Source organism: Tinamus guttatus, unplaced genomic scaffold (assembly GCF_059628265.1).
Source record: "Tinamus guttatus ecotype Peru unplaced genomic scaffold, ASM5962826v1 Tinamus_guttatus_pri_ptg000817l, whole genome shotgun sequence".
In the NCBI taxonomy this organism is placed as follows: domain Eukaryota; kingdom Metazoa; phylum Chordata; class Aves; order Tinamiformes; family Tinamidae; genus Tinamus; species Tinamus guttatus.
In genome coordinates, this window is record NW_028289351.1 from 83273 (window position 1) to 109736 (window position 26464).

Sequence of the window (26464 nt, forward strand, 5' to 3'; positions counted from 1 at the left end):
GGCACTAGAGAGGACACAGAAGCTGGTCTCATGAGGAACTGGTTCACAGCAGCGCAGAGGAGAGTCCCATCTGCTGCTGTCAGGAGCGATGCAGCAATGGGGATCCAGCTGGCCGGAGGTGGCTTCCAACCATGGCTGGTCCACCTGCCAGGGTGGCCACGCTTGGATGGAGAATGTCAGGACTGGGAGACGCTTTAGCCAGTTCAGGTGGAAAATGAATTGTGGCTCAAAAATAGAATTGACAAGAAAAATGTACATTCCAGTGGAAAACATCATTTCCTAACATGTGAACTCACAAGCTACCTGAAGCTGGGAGAGGCAGAGACAGGATTGTTCAGCTACCTGGAACATCGGATCATCTTATTAGAGCACTCAGGAGGGCCAGGTGCCTGAGACTTCCTCCTTCCTCTTCTCCCAGCCAGGCATGCTTGCTTCTTGCTCTCATGCCTTTGGTTCTCCTTCCACTTTAGGGAGAGAAAAGCTGTGTCAGGAAGGCTGTAAGAGGGACAGGAGGAGGTAGGGGAGTTCCTGAGTGTCATCTGGCTGGGCCCCCTCTCTGCAGGCAGGAGGCAAGGAGTGAGTGGAACAAAGCAGTCCGTGTCTTGACAACAGTGTGAATTACTCCACATTCTTTGGTGAACAGGAGTAGGGAGTACAGGCAGGAAGGTCGTGCTATGAGTATGTGATTTGGTGCAGTTGACCTTGGGAGAAAACATTGGGGGCAGAGGGATCCTTATCAACAAATGACCACGCAATGAACCTTATTAGAGTAGTCGCAAGTGTAATGAGCTAATGCATATTAACTTTCACATCAAGGGGAGGCATAAAGTCACTTCAATCAGACATGATGTATGACCAGGAAGGGGGAAGATACCAAGGAGCAACATACGTTAGGCGGGTTGCGAAGTCTGTAACTTTTGAGTACCTTAGGCAATGGGGAAAAAGGGAGGGCATACCTCGGTATGGAAATTAGGACAAAAGGAGTCTGTGCCCTCCTGTAATTTGAGAGTCCCCACAGGGGTGTGTGCCGGTGGATTCTCCCTTTATTCTAATAAAGTTATAGGACTCCTATGTCTCCTTTGTGGACATTCGGCTCTTGACAGCAAGATTTTGCGCACAGGGGCAACTCTGCGGGTTGCTGGAGGTGTTGCAGGCTAGGAGTGGAGGAGGTGCAAAGGGGAAGGTTCAGCAGCCAGGCCCATGGGCCAGGAGAAGCAGCAGGAGCAGCTGGGGGAGGAAAGCGGGGAGCCCATCCTGAGACTGTCCTGCAAACCTTCCTGGGCCACCTAGAATGTACAGATATGTTGCTCATGCTCTGCTGGGAAGAGGCTGCACCCCACTTTGCTCTGCCAGGTTCATCCTACATAATATCACTCAGAGACCTCTGAGTGTTCCTCTCTGCCTTCAGTGTCCAAGGTGGCCAAAGGAAGGGAAGTCCCCTGTGACAACCCATGGTGGAGGAAGTCCTCCTTCCCCTTGTGGTGTGAAGCTCAAGGTGCTCCACAAGGCAGTGAGGGATGCCAGAAGCCACAACTTCATTCTTTCCCCTGTGCCTTCTCTACCTCACCACTCTGGGCCCTGTTGCTTCTTTTCCGGGCCCTGCTTTGGTCATACTGCTAATCTGGACCCCATAGCATCTCTTGCTACAGTCCTTGTTTGGACAACGTATTTTGTTCATCTCTGTCCTGCTCTTGGTGAGCTTTTCCTCATCCCCATGGCTTTGATGCCAATGCTACTGCAGAGCTACTACACCTTGCCTGGGCCACTGGTCTCCTGGGACGACTGGTCTGTGGACAGGTATCCCTTGTCCTTATGAGTGTCTCTATCCCCTAGGGCTGTGGATCAACTAGTTCTTTCAGGAGTTGTGGGCTTCACAGGCCAGAAAGGGAGTAGATGCAGAGCCATTGCTCAGGAAGGGGTCTGGAGCCAAAACTTGGCCAACTATAAGAGATAAGGTGAAATGTATAGAGTGCTGGGATCCTAGGCAGCAATATTCATTTGCTCATGCTCCAAATCCTATGTGTTTAATTGCATGAAAATAGAAATACACAACAAATGCATGGATTAGCCTATGCAGAAATGAATATGGAAGGAAGATCAGTACTAGCGTCAGGTTCACCTGTGTTTGGGCTGACAGTCCATCCTGTGCATGGACAGTAGCTCTGGCATCCCCTGCAAACACATTTGCTTACCAATGGAGACCCTGGAAGACCGGAGCACCGATCCACAAGCAGACACTGGATGGATGGACACTCAGGCAGAAATACTTTCTTACCTGAATCACAGAGGCTCCCTCTGAACGGTGCAACACACTCAGAGCCTTCTGCTCGTCATGCTCTCCAGAGCATGAACGTGACGTGCCTTGAATGGGAGGAACATGCTCCTCTGCAAGAGGTTTTATAATGAAGCTCTGTGATGCCTCCAGTGGCTTATTCAGCTGGGAACTGCAGATGATATTTACTGCATGGAACTGCAAATTCCCCTTAGTAGAGCATAAGCAGCGATGCACTCCTGTGTATTAAATCAATTTAGGAAGATTTTAGTCTGTTTACAGGTTTGTTTTTAATTTTTTATCTATTAATCTAATTGACTGCAATATTCAGAAATGGGTTTGTCTATTTTAAGGGAAAGGTTTTCAGGCTGGTGTAAAAGACTCTTCCAGCTGAAGCAGGACAGTGCAGCAACTCCAACCAGCATCAGCAGCCCTTGGTCTCACTTCAGACAGGCTAAGGGGAACCTCCACGTGCACTGTTAATGTTTTAAATTAGGTTCTTACAGGTCCTACTCAAATCATTGAGTTTGATCATAGCTCAAAATCTGCATGTCATTGAAATAAATGGGGCTGTTTAATGGAGGAGTGAAGTATTAAAATTGTAGGTTGGAACCACAGAACAAAAAGTTTAAGATAGAACAAGATGGGGTCTTTAACTGAGACTGTAATTCATTATGTGAACAAGTGAGTGCAGTGGGTGGTGACTTCCCTGTTTCTAAAGATATCACACCCAATACCTGACTCTGAAATCTCTCCACCCTGTCCCCTGTGTGGAATTGAGATTGTTTTGGGGAAACTTTAGAGCCAAAATAAGAGATGACCTCAGAATGGCAGTCTCAGCTGTCAAAATCTGTGGTCTTCTGCATCAGAAAGAAAAGGTATATCTAATACTGGAGTGAAAGAACAGAAATAGATAAAACTGCTGGAAAAAATGCTTACACATTTATTTTTGATTCCTCTTTTTCTGGTGGGACCTGTTGCCCAGCTCCACCACATGCTGCATGCCCTGTAAACCTTGGCCCTCCACCACAACCCCTGCAGCCTCCAGGGTTCACCTAAACTTGGAGGAATTGGTCTTTTGAAGCTCCGCATTTATCCGTCATTGGTAGGTAATGTTCACTGACTAACAGCACTGAATTTTAGAGATATCACCAGTGTTTTATAGCTGATTGCACATGACCTACAAAGTGTGCCCTCTGCAGCTATGAACTGTGTATTATGACAAATACAGTCTTTATACTGAGAAATTCCATATTTTACAAGTCCTTCGTTCTTATTTTTATTTATGTAAAAAGAAGTTCGTAAGAACAGATCATTCTGGCATGCAGTGAGTCACCAGAAATGCTCCTATCAATGGAACAAGCACTTGAGTCCCTACTGTAAGACCAAAAAGATACAAAATGTTCTATCAGATCATTGTTCTTTGAATGACATGCCTTCTGGACATATTTCCAAGAAAAGTACCCAGTGTCTCTTCTAGTTCAGCCCATTCTCCTTGTTCATGGACCCGCACAGTAGTGGCAGCTCTCTTGGTGGGAGTCATAGTCCCATCACCCAGACACCAGGGCTTGACCCCAGATTATTGTAATCCCAGCCCCACTATACAGGTGCATGACCTGCATGCCCAAGAATTGGAAAGCACCTCTCTTTTTTTGCAGGAAGATGCATATGCATATACTGATATGTGTTATTCTGCTGAAATGAGACTGAGGGATCCCTGTGTTGACTGGCTTTGCCACAGCACTCTAGTTCACCTGGAATAGGCTTTCACATCCTGTGAAAACATCCTTTGCCTTAGAGTAATCCACTTCTGGCTTTTACAATTAATCAAATTACTAGAAAAATAAATAAATAATCACAAAACTGTAAACAGGCTAAAATCCTTCTAAACTGAATTAATACACAGGAGTATGTCACTACTTATGTTCTGCTAATGGTGATTTGCACTTTAAAGCAATAACTATCAGTTGCAATTCCTAGCTGAATAAGCCACTGGAGGCATCACAAGGCTTCATTATAAAACCTCTCCTAGCGGGGCATGTACCATTTATGCAATGCACATCGAGGATGTGGTTCATTATCTGGAGAGCATGGTGAGTAGAAGGCTCTGAGTATGTTGCCCTGTCCAGAGCGGAGCCTCCGTGATTCAGGTAGGAAAGTGTTTCTGCCTGAGCGTCCATCCATCCAGTGTCTGCTTGTGGATCAGTGCTTTGGTCTTCCAGGGTCTCCATTGGTTCTCGGTTACTGATGGGAAGCGCAACAAGATCTTGTTCTTGAGGATGTTTCCAGTTCATGGTATTTTCCAATGAAACCAGTGTTGAGTCTGGAAAAGCTCTAATCAAGGCAATGGTCTTATGTCTAGTTCTCTGCAATATGCAGAAGTTAATGACTGATCTCATCTCAGGTCCAGGGTTTATGAAAGAAAGCAACTTTGCCATTGAAATGCCATGGTGAGGGAGGAGGAAATAGGAGAACTGGAAGGAGACCAAAAAAAAAAAAAAGTAGGGGGAAGACGGGGGAAGAAGGCTAAAACTTATGCATAAACAACAGAGAAACTAACACATTTTAGGTAAATAAAGCAGAAATACAATTTTTATGTGCTTGTGAAGTACAAGTCATATCAAATGCATTATTTCCTTTGTATGGAGGGGTTACACAGTTATATGCAGGGGAACAGAAATGTGTTTTAATGCTTGACATTAATTCTGGACATGAATTATAGTACACACTATTTCCAGAAGCAAGTCTGAGATCAGAGAACACTGCTTCCCTTGAACCATTGTGTGGAAGATTCAAAACAGTTTCTTGCTCATTGTGCTCTTGGGAGGACAGAACAAATGGAATCTGAAAGGAGCCTCCTGGGTCTGATACGAGCCTTGAGAGCAAAGAAATTTGAAGGGAGAGCTTCTCTGGAAGTACATAGGAGAGTAAAATTAGTGCTCAGAGTAATTTTTAGGAATTGGAGGAAGGGTCTGAAAAAAACTAAATAGAATGAAATGTGCGTACAGATGGATGAAACATCCGTCAGAAAAAATGGAGAAACAGCAGCAAAAACTGGTGAGCTACCAATGGGATAGACTGAGCACAGGTCACCAGCACCACGTTGACAGGAAGAGGGAGGCCATCATAGGGGAATGCCTTCACAGCAATACAGCCTTGACATATGCGTAATTGTTCTTCTGCTCTGTCCAAGTAACATAAAGTCTTACAGGGTTTATCACATCTATAGAAAATGTGATCTCATTGCTAATTTAGAGGGATTGCTGATCTGGCCTCCAGACCCTGTTCGTTTTTGGCTTTTTTTTTTCATTGATTGCAAGATATTGAATTTTCTGTCCCTTGTTATTGATTGTCCTGGTGCTGCTTCTGTTACAGGGGCCATTAACTTCAGAAATGTGGCAATCCATTGATACCATGTCTACAACCAATGATTCATTTCCCACTTCTCCTGCATTTCTTCTGACTGGGCTGCCTGGTCTGGAGCATGTCCACATGTGGATCTCCATCCCAATTTGCTCCATGTATCTCACAGCCTTTGTGGGGAACTGCACCATCCTCTTCATTATCAGAATGGAGCAGACCCTCCATGAGCCCATGTACTACTTCCTCTGCATGCTGGCACTCTCTGACCTGGGCCTCTCCTTTTCCACCCTGCCATCAATGTTGAGTGTCTTCTGGTTCAATTACAGAGCCATCCACTTTGATGCATGCCTCGTCCAGATGTATTTCATCCATACCTTCTCCATCATTGAATCAGCTGTGCTCGTGGCCATGGCTTTTGACCGCTTTGTTGCTATCCGGGAGCCCCTGAGGTATACCTCCATCCTCACAAACTCAGTGGTCACCAAGATTGCAATGGGCTTGACCATCCGGGCGGTACTCTTGGTGTTCCCTGCTTCCGTTCTTTTGAAGAGAATGCAATACCACAAAATAAATGTTCTTTCCTACTCTTTTTGTCTACACCAGGATATCATGAGGGTGGCCCAGTCAGACAGGAGAATCAGTAGCATTTATGGCCTAACAGTTATTCTTTCCTCAGTGGCTCTGGACTCTCTCTTCCTCGTTGTGTCTTACATGATGATCCTCATCACTGTGCTGAGAATTGCCTCCAAGGAGCAGCGTTCTAAGGCCTTGAACACCTGCATTTCCCACATCTGCGCTGTCCTCATCTTCTACATCCCAATGATTGGTCTCTCTATGATTCACAGGTTTGCCCAAAATGCCTCTCAAACTCTTCACATCATCACAGCCAACATCTACTTGCTGGTCCCACCACTGATGAACCCCATTGTATATAGTGTGAAAACCAAGCAGATCCGTACATGCATCTTCAGAAAGCTGCGCAGGAAGCTGGATGTGACTCCGTAGCTGTGGCCTCAGCTGCACTGGAGCTGTAGGATCTCAGTGTGTTTGCACAGACATGACTGCGGTTAGAAGCAGATGGGCAAAGTCATTGCCTGGTGTTGACTGGAGATACCTGCCACAGGTTGACACCTGTGCCATTTTACTTATCACATGTGAGTGCTGGCCTTGCACACAATCAGATGTCATTAACAAGAAGAAATGTGTATGACCCCAGCTGATCTAGCTGCATAAATAGCTGAAATAATTGTAATATGTTGCATTGCATTTTATTTTGACAATGTTGCGTGAAGAATTGTGTTATCCAAACTATGCCTGAGAAATAAATAAATATACCAAAAATACTTCAAAAAAGTTTAAAACCTAAATGACAGAGTGCTGGATCCTTCTATCTATATGGAGCCGGAAAATATTAGCCATTTGCAGTAGTGTTATGGAGAATGCAGTAATCAACAAGCCAGAACGCATTATCAAGAGGAAGAGTCCTTCTGAGTGGGTCAGGTGGAGAGTTAAAGGTGAGAGAGAGTGAAAGGAAATGCGGTGTCTCAGGAAAGAATCCCTTTTCCAAAGCAGGTCTGAGGGTCTGCAGAGGATTTCACAAGGGGATTCCTTGAGGCTGTATTCCTTCAGAAGAAATCACCTCAGTCCAGCTGGATAAGTTGTGAGACATGCCATCAAGTTGGGCTGACCAATGCTCACCCATGCTTTCGACCCACAGGCTATTATCCATTGATGGTCCTACATGTGGGAGGAGGAGAAGCAGCAACATGTAGCCTGAAAACAATCAAAAAGGCCTTTAGGGAATTGGGGCAGATGATCAGGAACTCAGGCACGCAGGTCATATTCTCTATCATTCTTCCCAGTGCTGGCAGCAATACAGAAAGAAACAGGAAGATACAATCCATCAAGATGTGGCTCCATGGCTTGTGTCATCGCCACAATTTTGGTTTCTTTGGCAACAGGAAGCCTTACATGGCATCTAATGAGATCCATCTTTCTCAAAGGGGGAAGAGAGGCCTGCCCCATCAGCTATCAGGGCTTATCGAGAAGGCTTTAAACTAGATCTGAGGAGGCGGGAGTGGGGTATCATCAGGGAAGCAGGTGATAAGCAGATGGCCTGTCATGTCACTCACAGCAGCCTAACTCTATAGCCTGTGAAGGGTGCCCTAAGCCTGAGGAGGCTAAATGACAAAATATGAGAACGGAAGGCCCACATAGTCAAGTTGCAGCTGCCCCAGCTAGAATGAGAGGCGCATTGGGAGCCCAACTCAAATGCCTCTGTGTAAATGCATGCAGCATGGGGAATAAACAAAGGGAATTGGAGACGTGTGTGTGATTGCAGGGCCGTGATCTCATTGCAGTTACTGAGACATAGTGGGACAGCTGTCATGACTGGAACACAGCCATGGATGGCTTTAAGGTTTCAGGAAGGACAGGCCAGGAAGGCGAGGTGGTGGAGCTGCTCTTTACGTGACAGAGCAACTGGAATGCACAGAGCTCAGCACAGGGGAGGACAAAGCGCAGGTCAAGAGCCTGTGGGTGAGGATTAAAGGGCAGCCAACAGGGGCGACACTGTCGTGGGCATTTACTACAGGCCTCCTGACCAGGGGGAGGAAGTGGATGAGGCCTTCTACAGGCAGCTGCAGCAAGCCTCACGATCCCAGGCCCTGGTCCTTACATGGGATATCAACCACCCTGATGTCTGCTGGGATGATCTCACAGCTGGGAACAGACAGTCCCGGAGGTTCCTGTAGAACATTGCAGATAACTTCTTGATGCAGGTGGTTGAGGAGCCAACAAGGCGGGGGGCTGCTGCTAGGCCTGATACTAACAAACAGAGATAGTCTAGTGGGAAATGTGAAGGTTGGGGGCAGTTTTGGCTGCAGGGACCATGAGGAGTTGGAATTCACGATCCTGTGAGGAGGAAGCTGGGGAAGAAGTAGGATTGCATCCCTGGACTTTGAGAGAGCTAACTTCGACTTTTTCAGGGAGCTCCTTGGAGGAATCCCCTCGGTCAGGGTCCTAGAAGGAATAAGGGTCGAGGACAGTTGACTAATATTCAAACACTGCTTCCTCCAAGCTCAGGATTGGTGCATTGCTATAAGAAAGAAGTTGAGCAAGGCGGGCAGGAGACCTGCGTGGATGGGCAAGGAGCTGTTGGGTAAACTTAATGAGAAAAAGAGCATGTATGTAATGTGGAAGAAGGGCCCGGCCACATGGAAAGTATATAGGAATACTGTCAGAGAATGCAGGGATGCAACAAGGAAGGCCAAGGCCCATTTGGAATTAGAATTAGCGAGAGATGTCAGGGGCAAAAGGAAGGGCTTCTATACAGACATCAGCAGCAGGAGGAAGACTAGGGATAATGTTAGTCCACTGTTGAACAAGGAGGGTGCCGTGGTGACAGAGCTTACAGAGAAGGCAGAGTTGTTAAATGCCTTCTTTGTGCCTGTCTTTACTGCAGAGGATAGCTCCCATGAACTACAGAGTCAGGACACAAGAATCGTAGAATCATAGAATCGCAAAATGCTCAAGGTTGGAAGGGACCTCTAGAGGTCATCTAGTCTAACGCCCCTGCACACGCAGGGTTACCTAGAGCATGTGGCACAGGACTGTGAGAGGTCCCAGAGAGGAACCTGAGCATCATGGTGTACGACAAGTTGACCATGAGGCAGCAGTGTGCCCTTGTGGCCAGGAAGGCCAATGGGATCCTGGGGTGCATTGGGAAGAGCGTCTCCAACAGGTCGAGGGAGGTGATCCTGCCCCTCTACTCAGCCCTGGTGAGGCCACATCTGGAGTATTGTGTCCAGTTCTGGGCTCCACAGGACAAGAGGGATGTGGAGCTGCTGGAGAGAGTCCAGCGCAGGGCTACGAGGATGATCAGGGACCTGGAACATCTGCCCTATGAGGAGAGGCTGAGGGAGCTGGGCCTGTTCAGCTGGAGAAGAGAAGGCTGAGAGGGGACCTGAGCAGTGTCTAGAAGTACCTCAAGGGAGGCAGTGAGGAGGATGGGGCCGGCCTCTTTTCACTGCTGGCCACCGACAGAACTAGAGGAAACGGCCACAGACCAAAGCATCAAAAGTTCCACAGGAACTTAAGGAAATTTTTTTTAACAGTGAGGGTGGCAGAGCACTGGAACAGACTGCTCAGAGAGGTTGTGGAGTCTCCTTCTCTGGAGATCTCCCAAACATACTTGGACGCAGTCCTGTGCCATGTGCTCTAGGTGACCCTGCGTGTGCAGGGGGTTGGACTAGATGATCCCTAGAGGTCCCTTCCAACCTTGAGCATTCTATGATTCTATGACTCTATGACTGCGTCCAGTCCTGACATTCTCCATCCACTCATGGCCACCCTGGCAGGTGGACCAGCCATGGTTGGAAGCCACCTCCAGGCAGCTGGATCCCCATTGCTGCATCACTCCTGACAGCAGCAGATGGGACTCTCCTCTGTGCTGTTGTGAACAAACCCCTCATGAGACCAGCATCTGTGTCCTCTCTAGTGCCACTGTCACCCAGTTTAGGTTGTCTCTGTTTACAGTACCAACTGCAATGAGGACTTTCTGGGTTAGTGTCAGGGAAACTGATTCAATTCCATGCTTCCTCAGTGTCCATTTGTGCCCCTTCAAGGAGTTCGTGGTGCTTCTGGCCATGGCCCTTGGGCGCTATGTGGTCTTGTTCCAAAATGCAGCATTAAAATGTCATCTTACTAGCAAATGGACACTGGGCCTGTCATGCAAAAAAGTCCCCAAGTGCTCTGTTTAGTGAGCAATTGGGGTTTGAAACAGAAGCACAGCTTGTGTTTTAACATTTCAGCAACATTCCTGAGCCTGTAAAGCAGGACGCAAGGCAGCTTGGCCCTGTCCTAGAGATCACTCCTGGTGCTGGTGCTGTGTGGTGGTCCCAGCAGGTTGTCCTGATTCTCTATTCTGCTTCTCCCATGGTGATGGGCATTTGGAGCCATCTAAAGCACTTCTGGACACAGGGAAGTGCCTGACCCATCCCTGTGTGTTGCTGCTCTTTCTGGAGGGAATTCCAGCTTTAAGGCTGCCCTGATGCAATCCCTAAATAAGTGATCATGTTTCATTGCTCCAGCTGGCTCCAATACTCTGCAGGCTCCCTGAGGGGCCTCTGATTCCTCAGTCTCAAATGATAACTGTGTTTCAGCACAGTATTTTAAAGCAGAATGAAATCTCTGCATCCTAGGATGGATTTGAAAGATAGCTTTCAAAGCAAGGAAGAAAGGGATGACCAGAGTCTGGGGAAGTTCCCTCTACCACAAGATGCAACCACTATGCCAAGGGTGATCTGCAGCAGCAAGATCTCCAAGCATCTAAATTGATTTAATTCACAGGAGTGTGTCACTGTTTATGCTCTGCTAAGGGGGATTTGCCATTCAAAGCAGTAAATATCATCTACAGTTCCCAGCTGAATAAGTCACTGGAGGCATCACAGAGCTTCATTATAAACCTCTTGCAGAGGAGCATGTTCCTCCCATTCCAGGCACGTCACGTTCATGCTCTGGAGAGCCTGACGAGCAGAAGGCTCTGAGTGTGTTGCACCGTTCAGAGGGAGCCTCGGTGATTTAGGTAAGAAAGTGTTTCCGCCTGAGTGTCCATCCATCCAGTGTCTGCTTGTGGATCAGCGCTCCGGTCTTCCAGGGTCTCCATTGGTTCTTGGTTACTGATGGGAAGCTAAACAAGATCATGGATGCTTATCTCAGTATCCCTCCCCTTCAAAGGGTGGGTTTCATGCTGCTGATAAAAATACATTCAAACCTAATGGTTAGAGAGACAATCAAGCCTGACAGGAAAGGGCATTTTTAGTTCCAGGCAAACAGGCAAAACATAGAAAAACAGGCAAAAGATAGAAAAATGACTTTTGTGATAGGAAAGAGGGACTCCCAACTGACTGGAAGCGATATCTCCAAGAAGAGATTGTTTTCTGTGCCTCAGGGTGGTCCCAGCTCCTGAAGAGGAGGTTGGAGGTGGTAATAAAAATTATGCAGGACAACTGAGAGAACAGCTGAAGCTGGAGCTGGGGAAATTCCTTTTAGATACAAGAAGAAAACTTTCCCCCTGCCATCGGTCAAACACTGGGAGGGGAGGCATTCTTTAATGCCTGGATTTAGAGGTCTTTGAAGCTCATATGGGTAGAGCACAGAGCAACCAGCTGCACCTTTGAGTTGGGCTCTGCTCTGAGCAGGAATTAGACTAGAGGCTTCCAGAGGTCCCTTCTCACCTCGGTGACTCAATGATCCTCCACGTTACCTCATGATTTGGTATGGTAAAGTTCTAATGACTTTATGGCGATGTTTTTCAGTCTTTTTAGTCTGTGGGTCTCAAAATCTATTTCCCAGTTACCACTGAAATTAGAAATTTATAATAACCACCAGGATGCCATCTTGATGGCTGGAAACACTCTGTTTTATGAGGTCTGTTTCTTGTCGTTGATTGTTACAGTGTGGTTTGTATTACAGGGGACAGTAACTTCAAAATTAACAGGACTCTCAGTTGATGCTATGCCTTCACCTAATGATTCATTTCCCACTTCTCCTGTCTTTCTTCTGACTGGGCTGCCTGGTCTGGAGCATGTCCACATGTGGATCTCCATCCCAATTTGCTCCATGTATCTCACAGTCTTTGTGGGGAACTGCACCATCCTCTTCATTATCAGAATGGAGCAGACCCTCCATGAGCCCATGTACTACTTCCTCTGCATGCTGGCACTCTCTGACCTGGGCCTCTCCTTTTCCACCCTGCCATCAATGTTGAGTGTCTTCTGGTTCAATTACAGAGCCATCCACTTTGATGCATGTCTCGTCCAGATGTATTTCATCCATACCTTCTCCATGATTGATTCAGCTGTGCTCGTGGCCATGGCTTTTGACCGCTTTGTTGCCATCCAGGAGCCCCTGAGGTATACATCCATCCTCACAAACTCAGTGGTCACCAAGATCGCAATGGGCTTGACCATTCGGGCGGTACTCTTGGTGTTCCCGGGACCCTTTCTTCTGAAGAGGATGCAATATCACACGGTAAACATTCTGTCCTATTCTTTTTGTCTACACCAGGATATGATAAGGGTGGCCCAGTCAGACAGGAGAATCAGTAGCATTTATGGCCTAACAGTTGTTCTTTCCTCAGTGGCTCTGGACTCTCTCTTCCTCGTTGTGTCTTACATGATGATCCTCATCACTGTGCTGAGGATTGCCTCCAAGGAGCAGCGTTCCAAGGCCTTGAACACCTGCATTTCCCACATCTGCGCTGTCCTCATCTTCTACATCCCAATGATTGGTCTCTCTATGATTCACAGGTTTGCCCAAAATGCCTCTCCCACTGTTCACATCATCACAGCCAATGTCTACTTGCTGGTCCCACCACTGATGAACCCCATTGTATATAGTGTGAAAACCAAGCAGATCCGTACATGCATCTTCAGAAAGCTGCGCAGGAAGCTGGATGTGACTCCGTAGCTGTGGCCTCAGCTGCACTGGAGCTGTAGGATCTCAGTGTGTTTGCACAGACATGACAGAGGTTAAAAGCAGATGGGCAAAGTCATTGCCTGGTGTTGACTGGAGATACCTGCCACAGGTTGACACCTGTGCCATTTTACTGATCACATGTGAGTGCTGGCCTCGCACACAATCAGATGTCATTAATAAGAAGAAATGTGTATGACCCCAGCTGATCTAGCTGCATAAATAGCTGAAATAATTGTAGTATGTTGCATTGCATTTTATTTTGACAATGTCGCGTGAAGAATTGTGTTATCCAAACTATGCCTGAGAAAATAATAAATATACAAAAAATACTTCAAAAAAGTTTAAAACCTAAATGACAGAGTGCTGGATCCTTCTATCTATATGGAGCCGGAAAATATTAGCCATTTGCAGTAGTGATATGGAGAATGCAGTAATCAACAAGCCAAAACGCATTATCAACAGGAAGAGTCCTTCTGAGTGGGTCAGGTGGAGAGTTAAAGGTAAGAGAGAGTGAAAGGAAATGTGGTGTCTCAGGCAAGAATCCCTTTTCCAAAGCAGGTCTGAGGGTCTGCAGAGGATTTCACAAGGGGATTCCTTGAGGCTGTATTCCTTCTGAAGAAATCACCTCAGTCCAGCTGGATAAGTTGTGAGACATGCCATCAAGTTGGGCTGACCAATGCTCACCCATGCTTTCGGCCCACAGGCTATTATCCATTGATGGTCCTACATGTGGGAGGAGGAGAAGCAGCAACATGTAGCCTGAAAACAATCAAAAAGGCCTTTAGGGAATTGGGGCAGATGATCAGGAACTCAGGCACGCAGGTCATATTCTCTATCATTCTTCCCAGTGCTGGCAGCAATATAGAAAGAAACAGGAAGATACAGTCCATCAAGATGTGGCTCCATGGCTTGTGTCATCGCCACAATTTTGGTTTCTTTGGCAACAGGAAGACTTACATGGCATCTAATGAGATCCATCTTTCTCAAAGGGGGAAGAGAGGCCTGCCCCTTCAGCTATCAGGGCTTATCGAGAAGGCTTTAAACTAGATCTGAGGAGGCGGGAGTGGGGTATCATCAGGGAAGCAGGTGATAAGGGAGGCGATGGCCTGTCATGTCACTCACAGCAGCCTAACTCTATAGCCTGTGAAGGGTGCCCTAAGCCTGAAGAGGCTAAATGACAAAACATGAGAACGGAAGGCCCACATAGTCAAGTTGCAGCTGCCCCAGCTAGAATGAGAGGCGCATTGGGAGCCCAACTCAAATGCCTCTGTGTAAATGCGTGCAGCATGGGGAATAAACAAGGGGAATTGGAGACACAGTGTGATTGCAGGGCTGTGATCTCATTGCAATTACTGAGACATAGTGGGACAGCTGTCATGACTGGAACACAGCCATTGATGGCTTTAGGCTTTACAGAAAGGACAGGCCAGGAAGGCGAGGTGGTGGAGCTGCTCTTTACGTGACAGAGCAACTGGAATGCACAGAGCTCAGCACAGGGGAGGACAAAGCGCGGGTCAAGAGCCTGTGGGTGAGGATTAAAGGGCAGCCAACAGGGGCGACACTGTCGTGGGCGTTTACTACAGGCCTCCTGACCAGGGGGAGGAAGTGGATGAGGCCTTCTACAGGCAGCTGCAGCAAGCCTCACGATCCCAGGCCCTGGTCCTTACATGGGATATCAACCACCCTGATGTCTGCTGGGATGATCTCACAGCTGGGAACAGACAGTCCCGGAGGTTCCTGTAGAACATTGCAGATAACTTCTTGATGCAGGTGGTTGAGGAGCCAACAAGGAGGGGGTCCTGCTAGACCTGATACTAACAAAGAGAGATAGTCTAGTGGGAAATGTGAAGGTTGGGGGCAGTTTTGGCTGCAGGGACCATGAGGTGTTGGAATTCACGATCCTGTGAGGAGGAAACTGGGGAAGAAGTAGGATTGCATCTCTGGACTTTAAGAGAGCTAACCGACTTCTTCAGGGAGCTCCTTGGAGGAATCCCCTAGGTCAGGGTCCTAGAAGGAATAAGGGTCCAGGACAGTTGACTAATATTCAAACACCGCTTCCTCCAAGCTCAGGATTGGTGCATTGCTACAAGAAAGAAGTTGGGCAAGGCGGGCAGGAGGCCTGTGTGGATGGACATGGAGCTGTTGGGTAAACTTAATGAGAAAAAGAGCATGTATGTAATGTGGAAGAAGGGCCTGGAGACATGGGAAGTATATAGGAATACTGTCAGAGAATGCAGGGATGCAACGAGGAAGGCCAAGGCCCATTTGGAATTAGAGTTAGTGAGAGATTTCAAGGGCAACAGGAAGGGCTTCTATACAGACATGAGCAGCAAGAGGAAGACTAGGGAAAACGTTAGTCCACTGTTGAACAAGGAGGGTGCCTTGGTGACAGAGCTTACAGAGAAGTCAGAGTTGTTAAAGGCCTTCTTTGTGCCTGTCTTTACTGCTAAGACTAGCTCCCATGAACTACAGAGCCCAGGTACAAGTATCATAAAATCATAGAATCACAGAATGCTTAGGGTTGGAAGGGACCTATAGAGGTCATCTAGTCCAACGCCCCTGCACACGCAGGGTCACCTAGAGCACGTGGCACAGGACTGTGAGAGGTCCCAGAGAGGAACCTGGGCGTCATGGTGTATGACGAGTTGACCGTGAGGCAGCAGTCTGCCCTCATGGCCAAGAAGGCCAATGGGATCCTTGCGTGCATTGGGAAAAGCGTCTCCAACAGGTCGAGGGAGGTGATCCTGCCCCTCTACTCAGCCCTGGTGAGGCCGCATCTGGAGTATTGTGTCCAGTTCTGGGCTCCACAGGACAAGAGGGATGTGGAGCTGCTGGAGAGAGTCCAGCGCAGGGCAACAAGGATGATCAGGGGCCTGGAACACCTGCCCTATGAGGAGAGGATGAGGGAGCTGGGCCTGTTCAGCTGGAGAAGAGAAGGCTGAGAGGGGACCTGAGCAGTGTCTAGAAGTACCTCAAGGGAGGCAGTGAGGAGGATGGGGCCGGCCTCTTTTCACTGGTGGCCACCAACAGAACTAGAGGAAACGGCCACAGACCAAAGCATCAAAAGTTCCACAGAAAATTAAGGAAAATTTTGTTAACAGTGAGGGTTGCAGAGAACTGGAACAGACTGCCCAAAGAGGTTGTGGAGTCTCCTTCTCTGGAGATCTTCAAAACCCGCTTGGGCGCAGTCCTTTGCCACGTGCTCTAGGTGACCCTGCGTGTGCAGGGGGTTGGACTAGATGATCCCTAGAGGTCCCTTCCAACCTTGAGCATTCCATGATTCTGTGATTCTATGACTGCGTCCAGTCCTGACATTCTCCATCCACGCTTGGCCACCCTGGCACGTGGACCAGCCATGGTTGGAAGCCACCTCTGGCCAGCTGGATCTCCATTGCTGCATCGCTCCTGACAGCAGCAGATGGGACTCTCCTCTGTGCTGCTGTGAACCAGTCCCTCATGAGACCAGCATCTGTGTCCTCTCTAGTGCCACTGTCACCCAGTTTAGGTTGTCTCTGTTTACAGTACCAACTGCAATGAGGACTTTCTGGGTTAGTGTCAGGGAAATGGATTCAATTCCATGTGTCCTCAGTGTCCATTGTGCCCCTACAAGGAGTTCGTGGTGCTTCTGGCCATGGCCCTTGGGCGCTATGTGGCCTTGTCCCAATAGGCAGCATTAAAGTGTCATCTTACCAGCAAATGGACACTGGGCCTGTCATGCAAAAAAGTCCCTGATTGCTCTGTTTAGTGAGCAGTCTGGGTAGGAAGCAGAAGGACGGCTTGTGTTTTAACATTTCAACAACATTCCCGAGCTTGTAAAGCAGGACGCAAGGCAGCTTGGCCCTGTCCTAGAGATCACTCCTGGTGCTAGTGCTGTGTGGTGGTCCCAGCAGATTGTCCTAATTCTCTATTCTGCTTCTCCCATGGTGATGGGCATTTGGAGCCATCTAAAGCACTTCTGGACACAGGGAAGTGCCTGACTCATCCCTGTGTGTTGCTGCTCTTTCTGGAGGGAATTCCAGCATTAAGGCTGCCCTGATGCAATCCCTAAATAAGTGATCATGTTTCATTGCTCCAGCTGGCTCCAATACTCTGCAGGCTCCCTGAGGGGTCTCTGATTCCTCAGTCTCAAATAATAACTGTGTTTCAGCACAGTATTTTAAAGCAAAAAGAAATCTCTGCATCCTAGGATGGATTTGAAAGATAGCTTTCAAAGGAAGGAAGAAAGAGATGAGCAGAGTCTGGGGAAGTTCCCTCTACCACAAAATGCAACCACTATACCAAGGGGTTCCTGCAGCAGCAAGATCTCCAAGCATCTAAATTGATTTAATTCACAGGAGTGTGTCACTGTTTACGCTCTGCTAAGGGGGATTTGCCATTCAAAGCAGTAAATATCATCTGCAGTTCCCAGCTGAATAAGTCACTGGAGGCATCACAGAGCTTCATTATAAACCTCTTGCAGAGGAGCATGTTCCTCCCATTCAAGGCATGTCACGTTCATGCTCTGGAGAGCATGACGAGCAGAAGGCTCTGAGTGTGTTGCACCGTTCAGAGGGAGCCTCTGTGATTCAGGTAAGAAAGTGTTTCCGCCTGAGTGTCCATCCATCCAGTGTCTGCTTGTGGATCGGTGCTCCGGTCTTCCAGGGTCTCCATTGGTTCTTGGTTACTGATGGGAAGCTCAACAAGATCATGGATGCTTATCTCTGTATCCTTCCCCTTCAAAGGGTGGGTGTCATGCTGCTGATAAAAATACATTCAAACCTAATGGTTAGAGAGACAATCAAGCCTGACAGGAAAGGGCATTTTTAGTTCCATGGGAAATAGGCAAAAGATAGAAAAATGACTTTTGTGATAGGAAAGATGGACTCCCAACTGACTGGAAGTGATATCTCCAAGAAGAGATTGTTTTCTGTGCCTCAGGGTGGTCCCAGCTCCTGAAAAGGAGGTTGGAGGTGGTAATAAAAATTATGCAGGACAACTGAGAGAACAGCTGAAGCTGGAGCTGGGGAAATTCCTTTTAGATACAAGAAGAAAACTTTCCCCCTGCCATCGGTCAAACACTGGGAGGGGAGGCATCCTTTAATGCCTGGATTTAGAGGTCTTTGAAGCTCATGTGGGTAGAGCACAGAGCAAGCAGCTGCACCTTTGAGTTGGGCTCTGCTCTGAGCAGGAATTAGACTAGAGGCTTCCAGAGGTCCCTTCTCACCTCGGTCACTCAATGATCCTCCACGTTACCTCATGATTCAGTATGGTAAATTTCTAATGACTTTATGGCGATGTTTTTCAGTCTTTTTAGTCTGTGGGTCTCAAAATATATTTCCCAGTTACCACTGAAATTAGAAATTTATAATAGCCACCAGGATGCCATCTTGATGGCTGGAAACACTGTGTTTTATGAGGTCTGTTTCTTGTCGTTGATTGTTACAGTGTGGTTTGTATTACAGGGGACAGTAACTTCAAAATTAACAGGACTATCAGTTGATGCTATGCCTTCACCTAATGATTCATTTCCCACTTCTCCTGTCTTTCTTCTGACTGGGCTGCCTGGTCTGGAGCATGTCCACATGTGGATCTCCATCCCAATTTGCTCCATGTATCTCACAGCCTTTGTGGGGAACTGCACCATCCTCTTTATTATCAGAACGGAGCAGACCCTCCATGAGCCCATGTACTACTTCCTCTGCATGCTGGCACTCTCTGACCTGGGCCTCTCCTTTTCCACCCTGCCATCAATGTTGAGTGTCTTCTGGTTCAATTACAGAGCCATCCACTTTGATGCATGTCTCGTCCAGATGTATTTCATCCATACCTTCTCCATGATTGATTCAGCTGTGCTCCTGGCCATGGCTTTTGACCGCTTTGTTGCCATCCGGGAGCCCCTGAGGTATACATCCATCCTCACAAACTCAGTGATCACCAAGATCGCAATGGGCTTGACCATTCGGGCGGTAGTCTTGGTGTTCCCTGCTTCCTTTCTTTTGAAGAGGATGCAATACCACAAAATAAATGTTCTTTCCTACTCTTTTTGTCTACACCAGGATATCATGAGGGTGGCCCAATCAGACAGGAGAATCAGTAGCATTTATGGCCTAACAGTTGTTCTTTCCTCAGTGGCTCTGGACTCTCTCTTCCTCGTTGTGTCTTACATGATGATCCTCATCACTGTGCTGAGGATTGCCTCCAAGGAGCAGCGTTCCAAGGCCTTGAACACCTGCATTTCCCACATCTGCGCTGTCCTCATCTTCTACATCCCAATGATTGGTCTCTCTATGATTCACAGGTTTGCCCAAAATGCCTCTCCCACTGTTCACATCATCACAGCCAACATCTACTTGCTGGTCCCACCACTGATGAACCCCATTGTATATAGTGTGAAAACCAAGCAGATCCGTACATGCATCTTCAGAAAGCTGCGCAGGAAGCTGGATGTGACTCCATAGCTGTGGCCTCAGGTGCACTGGAGCTGTAGGATCTCAATGTGTTTGCACAGACATGACAGAGGTTAAAAGCAAATGGGCAAATTCATTGCCTGGTGTTGACTGGAGAAACCTGCTAAGGGTTGACACCTGTGCCATTTTACTGATCACATGTGAGTGCTGGCCTCGCACACAATCAGATGTCATTAACAAGAAGAAATGTGTATGACCCCAGCTGATCTAGCTGCATAAATAGCTGAAATAATTGTAATATGTTGCATTGTATTTTATTTTGAAAATGTTGCGTGAAGAATTGTGTTATCCAAACTATGCCTGAGAAATAAATAAATATACAAAAAACACTTCAAAAAAGTTTAAAACCTAAATGACAGAGTGCTGGATCCTTCTATCTATATGGAGCCGGAAAATATTAGCCATTTGCAGTAGTGTTATGGAGAATGCAGTAATCAACAAGCCAGAACGCATTATCAACAGGAAGAGTCCTTCTGAGTGGGTCAGGTGGAGAGTTAAAGGTGAGAGAGAGTGAAAGGAAATGTGGTGTCTCAGGCAAGAATCCCTTTTCCAAAGCAGGTCTGAGGGTCTGCAGAGGATTTCACAAGGGGATTCCTTGAGGCTGTATTCCTTCAGAAGAAATCACCTCAGTCCAGCTGGATAAGTTGTGAGACATGCCATCAAGTTGGGCTGACCAATGCTCACCCATGCTTTCAACCCACAGGCTATTATCCATTGATGGTCCTACATGTGGGAGGAGGAGAAGCAGCAACATGTAGCCTGAAAACAATCAAAAAGGCCTTTAGGGAATTGGGGCAGATGATCAGGAACTCAGGCACGCAGGTCATATTCTCTATCATTCTTCCCAGTGCTGGCAACAATATAGAAAGAAACAGGAAGATACAGTCCATCAAGATGTGGCTCCATGGCTTGTGTCATCACCACAGTTTTGGTTTCTTTGGCAAAGTAAGCCTTACATGGCATCTAATGAGATCCATCTTTCTCGAAGCGGGAAGAGAGCCCTGCATCATGAGCTACCAGGGCTTATCGAGAAGGCTTTAAACTAGATCTGAGGAGGCGGGAGTGGGGTATCATCAGGGAAGCAGGTGATAAGGGAGGTGATGACCTGTCATGTCACTCACAGCAGCCTAACTCTATAGCCTGTGAAGGGTGCCCTAAGCCTGAAGAGGCTAAATGACAAAACATGAGAACGGAAGGCCCACATAGTCAAGTTGCAGCTGCCCCAGCTAGAATGAGAGGCGCATTGGGAGCCCAACTCAAATGCCTCTGTGTAAATGCGTGCAGCATGGGGAATAAACAAGGGGAATTGGAGACACAGTGTGATTGCAGGGCTGTGATCTCATTGCAGTTACTGAGACATAGTGGGACAGCTGTCATGACTGGAACACAGCCATGGATGGCTTTAGGGTTTCAGGAAGGACAGGCCAGGAAGGCGAGGTGGTGGAGCTGCTCTTTACGTGACAGAGCAACTGGAATGCACAGAGCTCAGCACAGGGGAGGACAAAGCGCAGGTCAAGAGCCTGTGGGTGAGGATTAAAGGGCAGCCAACAGGGGCGACACTGTCGTGGGCATTTACTACAGGCCTCCTGACCAGGGGGAGGAAGTGGATGAGGCCTTCTACAGGCAGCTGCAGCAAGCCTCACGATCCCAGGCCCTGGTCCTTACATGGGATATCAACCACCCTGATGTCTGCTGGGATGATCTCACAGCTGGGAACAGACAGTCCCGGAGGTTCCTGTAGAACATTGCAGATAACTTCTTGATGCAGGTGGTTGAGGAGGCAACAAGGCAGGGGGGCGCTGCTAGGCCTGATACTAACAAACAGAGATAGTCTAGTGGGAAATGCAAAGGTTGGGGGCAGTTTTGGCTGCAGGGACTATGAGGTGTTGGAATTCACGATCCATTGAGGAGGAAGCTGGGGAAGAAGTAGGATTGCATCCCTGGACTTTAAGAGAGCTAACCGACTTCTTCAGGGAGCTCCTTGGAGGAATCCCCTCGGTCAGGGTCCTAGAAGGAATAAGGGTCCAGGACAGTTGACTAATATTCAAACACCGCTTCCTCCAAGCTCAGGATTGGTGCATTGCTACAAGAAAGAAGTTGAGCAGGGCGGGCAGGAGACATGTGTGGATGATCAAGGAGCTGTTGGGTAAACTTAATGAGAAAAAGAGCCTGTACGTAATGTGGAAGAAGGGCCCGGCCACATGGGAAGTATATAGGAATACTGTCAGGGAATGCAGGGATGCAACAAGGAAGGCCAAGGCCCATTTGGAATTAGAATTAGCGAGAGATGTCAGGGGCAACAGGAAGGGCTTCTATACAGACATTAGCAGCAGGAGGAAGACTAGGGAAAATGTTAGTCCACTGTTGAACAAGGAGGGTGCCTTGGTGACGGAGCTCACAGAGAAGGCAGAGTTGTTAAATGCCTTCTTTGTGCCTGTCTTTACTGCTAAGGCTAGCTCCCATGAAGTACAGAGCCTGGACACAAGAATCATAGAATCATAGAATCACAGAATGCTTAAGGTTGGAAGGGACCTCTAGAGGTCATCTAGTCCAACGCCCCTGCACACGCAGGGTTACCTAGAGCACATGGCACAGAACTGTGAGAGGTCCCAGAGAGGAACCTGGGCGTCATGGTGTACGACAAGTTGACCATGAGGCAGCAGTGTGCCCTTGTGGCCAAGAAGGCCAATGGGATCCTTGCGTGCATTGGGAAGAGCATCTCCAGCAGGTTGAGGGAGGTGATCCTGCCCCTCTACTCAGCCCTGGTGAGGCCGCACCTGGAGTACTGTGTCCAGTTCTGGGCTCCACAGGACAAGAGGGATGTGGAGCTGCTGGAGAGAGTCCAGCGCAGGGCTACGAGGATGATCAGGGGCCTGGAACATCTGCCCTACGAGGAGAGGCTGAGGGAGCTGAGCCTGATCAGCTGGAGAAGAGAAGGCTGAGAGGGGACCTAAGCAGTGTCTAGAAGTACCTCAAGGGAGGCAGTGAGGAGGATGGTGCTGGCCTCTTTCCCTGGTGGCCACCAACAGAACTAGAGGAAACGGCCGCAGAGGAAAGCATCAAAAGTTCCACAGGAACTCAAGGAAGAATTTCTTCCCAGTGAGGGTGCCAGAGCACTGGAACAGGCTGCTCAGAGAGGTTGTGGAGTCTCTTTCTCTGGAGATCTTCAAACCTGCTTAGACGCAGTCCTGTGCCACGTGCTCTAGGTGACCCTGCGTGTGCAGGGGGTTGGACTAGATGATCCCTAGAGGTCCCTTCCAACCCTAAGCATTCTATGATTCTATGACTGCGTCCAGTCCTGACATTCTCCATCCAAGCGTGGCCACCCTGGCAGGTGGACCAGCCATGGTTGGAAGCCACCTCCGGCCAGCTGGATCCCCATTACTGCATCACTCCTGACAGCAGCAGATGGGACTCTCCTCTGTGCTGCTGTGAACCAGTCCCTCATGAGACCAGCATCTGTGTCCTCTCTAGTGCCACTGTCACCCAGTTGAGGTTGTCTCTGTTTACAGTACCAACTGCAATGAGGACTTTCTGGGTTAGTGTCAGGGAAACGGATTCAATTCCATGTTTCCTCAGTGTCCATTTGTGTCCCTTTAGGGAGTCCGTTGCGCTTTTGGCCATGGCCCTTGGGCACTATGTGGCCTTGTCCCAATAGGCAGCATTAAAATGTCATCTTACCAGCAAATGGACACTGGGCCTGTCATGCAAAAAAGTCCCTGATTGCTCTGTTTAATGAGCAATCTGGGTAGGAAGCAGAAGGACAGCTTGTGTTTTAACATTTCAACAACATTCCTGAGCTTGTAAATCAGGACACAAGGCAGCTCGGCCCTGTCCTAGAGATCACTCCTGGTGCTGGTGCTGTGTGGTGGTCCCAGCAGGTTGTCCTGATTCTCTATTCTGCTTCTCCCATGGGGATGGGCATTTGGAGCCATCTAAAGCACTTCTGGACACAGGGAAGTGCCTGACCCATCCCTGTGTGTTGCTGCTCTTTCTGGAGGGAATTCCAGCTTTAAGGCTGCCCTGATGCAATCCCTAAATAAGTGATCATGTTTCATTGCTCCAGCTGGCTCCAATACTCTGCAGGCTCCCTGAGGGGCCTCTGATTCCTCAGTCTCAAATGATAACTGTGTTTCAGCACAGTATTTTAAAGCAAAAAGAAATCTCTGCATCCTAGGGTGGATTTGAAAGATAGCTTTCAAAGGATGGAAGAAAGGGATGAGCAGAGTCTGGGGAAGTTCCCTCTACCACAAGATGCAACCACTATGCCAAGGGTGATCTGCAGCAGCAAGATCTCCAAGCATCTAAATTGATTTAATTCACAGGAGTGTGTCACTGTTTATGCTCTGCTAAGGGGGATTTGCTGTTCAAAGCAGTAAATATCATCTGCAGTTCCCAGCTGAATAAGTCACTGGAGGCATCACAGAGCTTCATTATAAACCTCTTGCAGAGGAGCATGTTCCTCCCATTCAAGGCACGTCACGTTCATGCTCTGGAGAGCATGACGAGCAGAAGGCTCTGAGTGTGTTGCACCGTTCAGAGGGAGCCTCTGTGATTCAGGTAAGAAAGTGTTTCCGCCTGAGTGTCCATCCATCCAGTGTCTGCTTGTGGATCGGTGCTCTAGTCTTCCAGGCTCTCCATTGGTTCTTGGTTACTGATGGGAAGCTCAACAAGATCATGGATGCTTATCTCTGTATCCTTCCCCTTGAAAGGGTGGGTTTCATGCTGCTGATAAAAATACATTCAAACCTAATGGTTAGAGAGACAATCAAGCCTGACAGGAAAGGGCATTTTTAGTTCCATGGGAAATAGGCAAAAGATAGAAAAATGACTTTTGTGATAGGAAAGAGGGACTCCCAACTGACTGGAAGCGATATCTCCAAGAAGAGATTGTTTTCTGTGCCTCAGGGTGGTCCCAGCTCCTGAAGAGGAGGTTGGAGGTGGTAATAAAAACTATGTGGGACAACTGAGAGAACAGCTGAAGCTGGAGCTGGGGAAATTCCTTTTAGATATAAGAAGAAAACTTTCCCCCTGCAGTCGGTCAAACACTGGGAGGGGAGGCATTCTTTAATGCCTGGATTTAGAGGTCTTTGTAGCTCATGTGGGTAGAGCACTAAGCAAGCAGCTGCACCTTTGAATTGGGCTCTGCTCTGAGCAGGAATTAGACCAGAGGCTTCCAGAGGTCCCTTCTCACCTCGGTCACTCAATGATCCTCCACGTTACCTCATGATTTGGTATGGTAAAGTTCTAATGACTTTATGGTGATGTTTTTCAGTCTTTTTAGTCTGTGGGTCTCAAAATATATTTCCCAGTTACCACTAAATTAGAAATTTATAATAACCACCAGGATGCCATCTTGATGGCTGGAAACACTCTGTTTTCTGAGGTCTGTTTCTTGTTGTTGATTGTTACAGTGTGGTTTGTATTACAGGGGACAGTAACTTCAAAATTAACAGGACTCTTAGTTGATGCTATGCCTTCACCTAATGATTCATTTCCCACTTCTCCTGTCTTTCTTCTGACTGGGCTGCCTGGTCTGGAGCATGTCCACATGTGGATCTCCATCCCAATTTGCTCCATGTATCTCACAGCCTTTGTGGGGAACTGCACCATCCTCTTCATTATCAGAACGGAGCAGGCCCTCCATGAGCCCATGTACTACTTCCTCTCCATGCTGGCACTCTCTGACCTGGGCCTCTCCTTTTCCACCCTGCCATCAATGTTGAGTGTCTTCTGGTTCAATTACAGAGTCATCCACTTTGATGCATGCCTTATCCAGATGTATTTCATCCACACCTTCTCCGTCATTGAATCAGCTGTGCTCGTGGCCATGGCTTTTGACCGCTTTGTTGCCATCCGGGAGCCCCTGAGGTATACATCCATCCTCACAAACTCAGTGGTCACCAAGATTGCAATGGGCTTGACCATCCGGGCGGTACTCTTGGTGTTCCCTGCTTCCGTTCTTTTGAAGAGAATGCAATACCACAAAATAAATGTTCTTTCCTACTCTTTTTGTCTGCACCAGGATATCATCAGGATGGCCCAATCAGACAGGAGAATCAGTAGCATTTATGGCCTAACAGTTATTCTTTCCTCAGTGGCTCTGGACTCTCTCTTCCTCGTTGTGTCTTACATGATGATCCTCATCACTGTGCTGAAGATTGCCTCCAAGGAGCAGCGTTCCAAGGCCTTGAACACCTGCATTTCCCACATCTGCGCTGTCCTCATCTTCTACATCCCAATGATTGGTCTCTCAATGATTCACAGGTTTGCCCAAAATGCCTCTCCCACTGTTCACATCATCACAGCCAACATCTACTTGCTGGTCCCACCACTGATGAACCCCATTGTGTACAGTGTGAAAACCAAGCAGATCCGTACATGCATCATCCGAAAGCTGCGCAGGAAGCTGGATGTGACTCCGTAGCTGTGGCCTCAGCTGCACTGGAGCTGTAGGATCTCAGTGTGTTTGCACAGACATGACAGAGGTTAGAAGCAGATGGAAAAATTCATTGCCTATTGTTGACTGGAGAAACCTGCTAAGGGTTGACAGGTGTGACATTTTACTGATCACAAATGAGTGCTGGCCTTGCACACAATAACTTTTAATTAATAAGAAGAAATATTTATGATCCCAAGTGATCTAGCTGCATAAATGATTGAAACAAATGTAATATTTTGCATTGCTTTTTCTTCTTATGACAGTGTCTCCTGGAATATCATGTTCTGCCTGCTGTACCTGAGAAATAAACTAATGAATACTTCATTAAACTTTAATTCATAAATGGTAGAGAAATTCATATTTTCCCCTATAGTGTGGTTGTGCACAGACCAGTCCTCAAAGAAATAGGATCCCGTCTTTGCCTTCCATAATATCAAATAGCCCAGCTCCTTGCTCTGCCCT

General features: G+C 47.8%; 4 protein-coding genes across 4 annotated transcripts; all 4 read left to right on the forward strand.

Moving 5' to 3' along the window:
* The first annotated feature begins 5764 nt into the window (after positions 1-5764).
* LOC148591437 (olfactory receptor 51G2-like) lies at positions 5765-6640 on the forward strand. Its single transcript, XM_088537587.1, has 2 exons — positions 5765-5868; positions 5962-6640. Exons 1-2 carry the CDS (start codon positions 5765-5767, stop codon positions 6638-6640), a joined length of 783 nt encoding a protein of 260 aa, XP_088393713.1.
* A 5511-nt stretch (positions 6641-12151) lies between these two features.
* LOC148591438 (olfactory receptor 51G2-like) lies at positions 12152-13105 on the forward strand. The gene has a single exon (XM_088537588.1). It carries the CDS (start codon positions 12152-12154, stop codon positions 13103-13105), a length of 954 nt encoding a protein of 317 aa, XP_088393714.1.
* Positions 13106-18597: 5492 nt separating this feature from the next.
* LOC148591439 (olfactory receptor 51G2-like) lies at positions 18598-19551 on the forward strand. Its single transcript, XM_088537589.1, has one exon. It carries the CDS (start codon positions 18598-18600, stop codon positions 19549-19551), a length of 954 nt encoding a protein of 317 aa, XP_088393715.1.
* A 5556-nt stretch (positions 19552-25107) lies between these two features.
* On the forward strand, positions 25108-25987 carry LOC104564613 (olfactory receptor 51A4-like). The gene is made up of 2 exons (XM_088537590.1): positions 25108-25431; positions 25828-25987. The coding sequence occupies exons 1-2, from the start codon at positions 25112-25114 to the stop codon at positions 25985-25987; spliced, it is 480 nt and encodes a 159-aa protein (XP_088393716.1). The 5' UTR covers positions 25108-25111.
* The last annotated feature ends 477 nt before the right edge of the window (positions 25988-26464 follow it).

Coding starts and splice junctions, on each gene's coding strand:
- LOC148591439 (XM_088537589.1), top strand. CDS start 18,598: ATGCCTTCACCTAATGATTCATTTCCCACTTCTCCTGTCTTTCTTCTG.
- LOC148591437 (XM_088537587.1), top strand. CDS start 5,765: ATGTGGATCTCCATCCCAATTTGCTCCATGTATCTCACAGCCTTTGTG. Junction 5,869..5,961: donor CAGACCCTCCATGAGCCCAT/GTACTACTTCCT, acceptor GTTCAATTACAG/AGCCATCCACTTTGATGCAT.
- LOC148591438 (XM_088537588.1), top strand. CDS start 12,152: ATGCCTTCACCTAATGATTCATTTCCCACTTCTCCTGTCTTTCTTCTG.
- LOC104564613 (XM_088537590.1), top strand. CDS start 25,112: ATGTGGATCTCCATCCCAATTTGCTCCATGTATCTCACAGCCTTTGTG. Junction 25,432..25,827: donor GCCATCCGGGAGCCCCTGAG/GTATACATCCAT, acceptor AATGATTCACAG/GTTTGCCCAAAATGCCTCTC.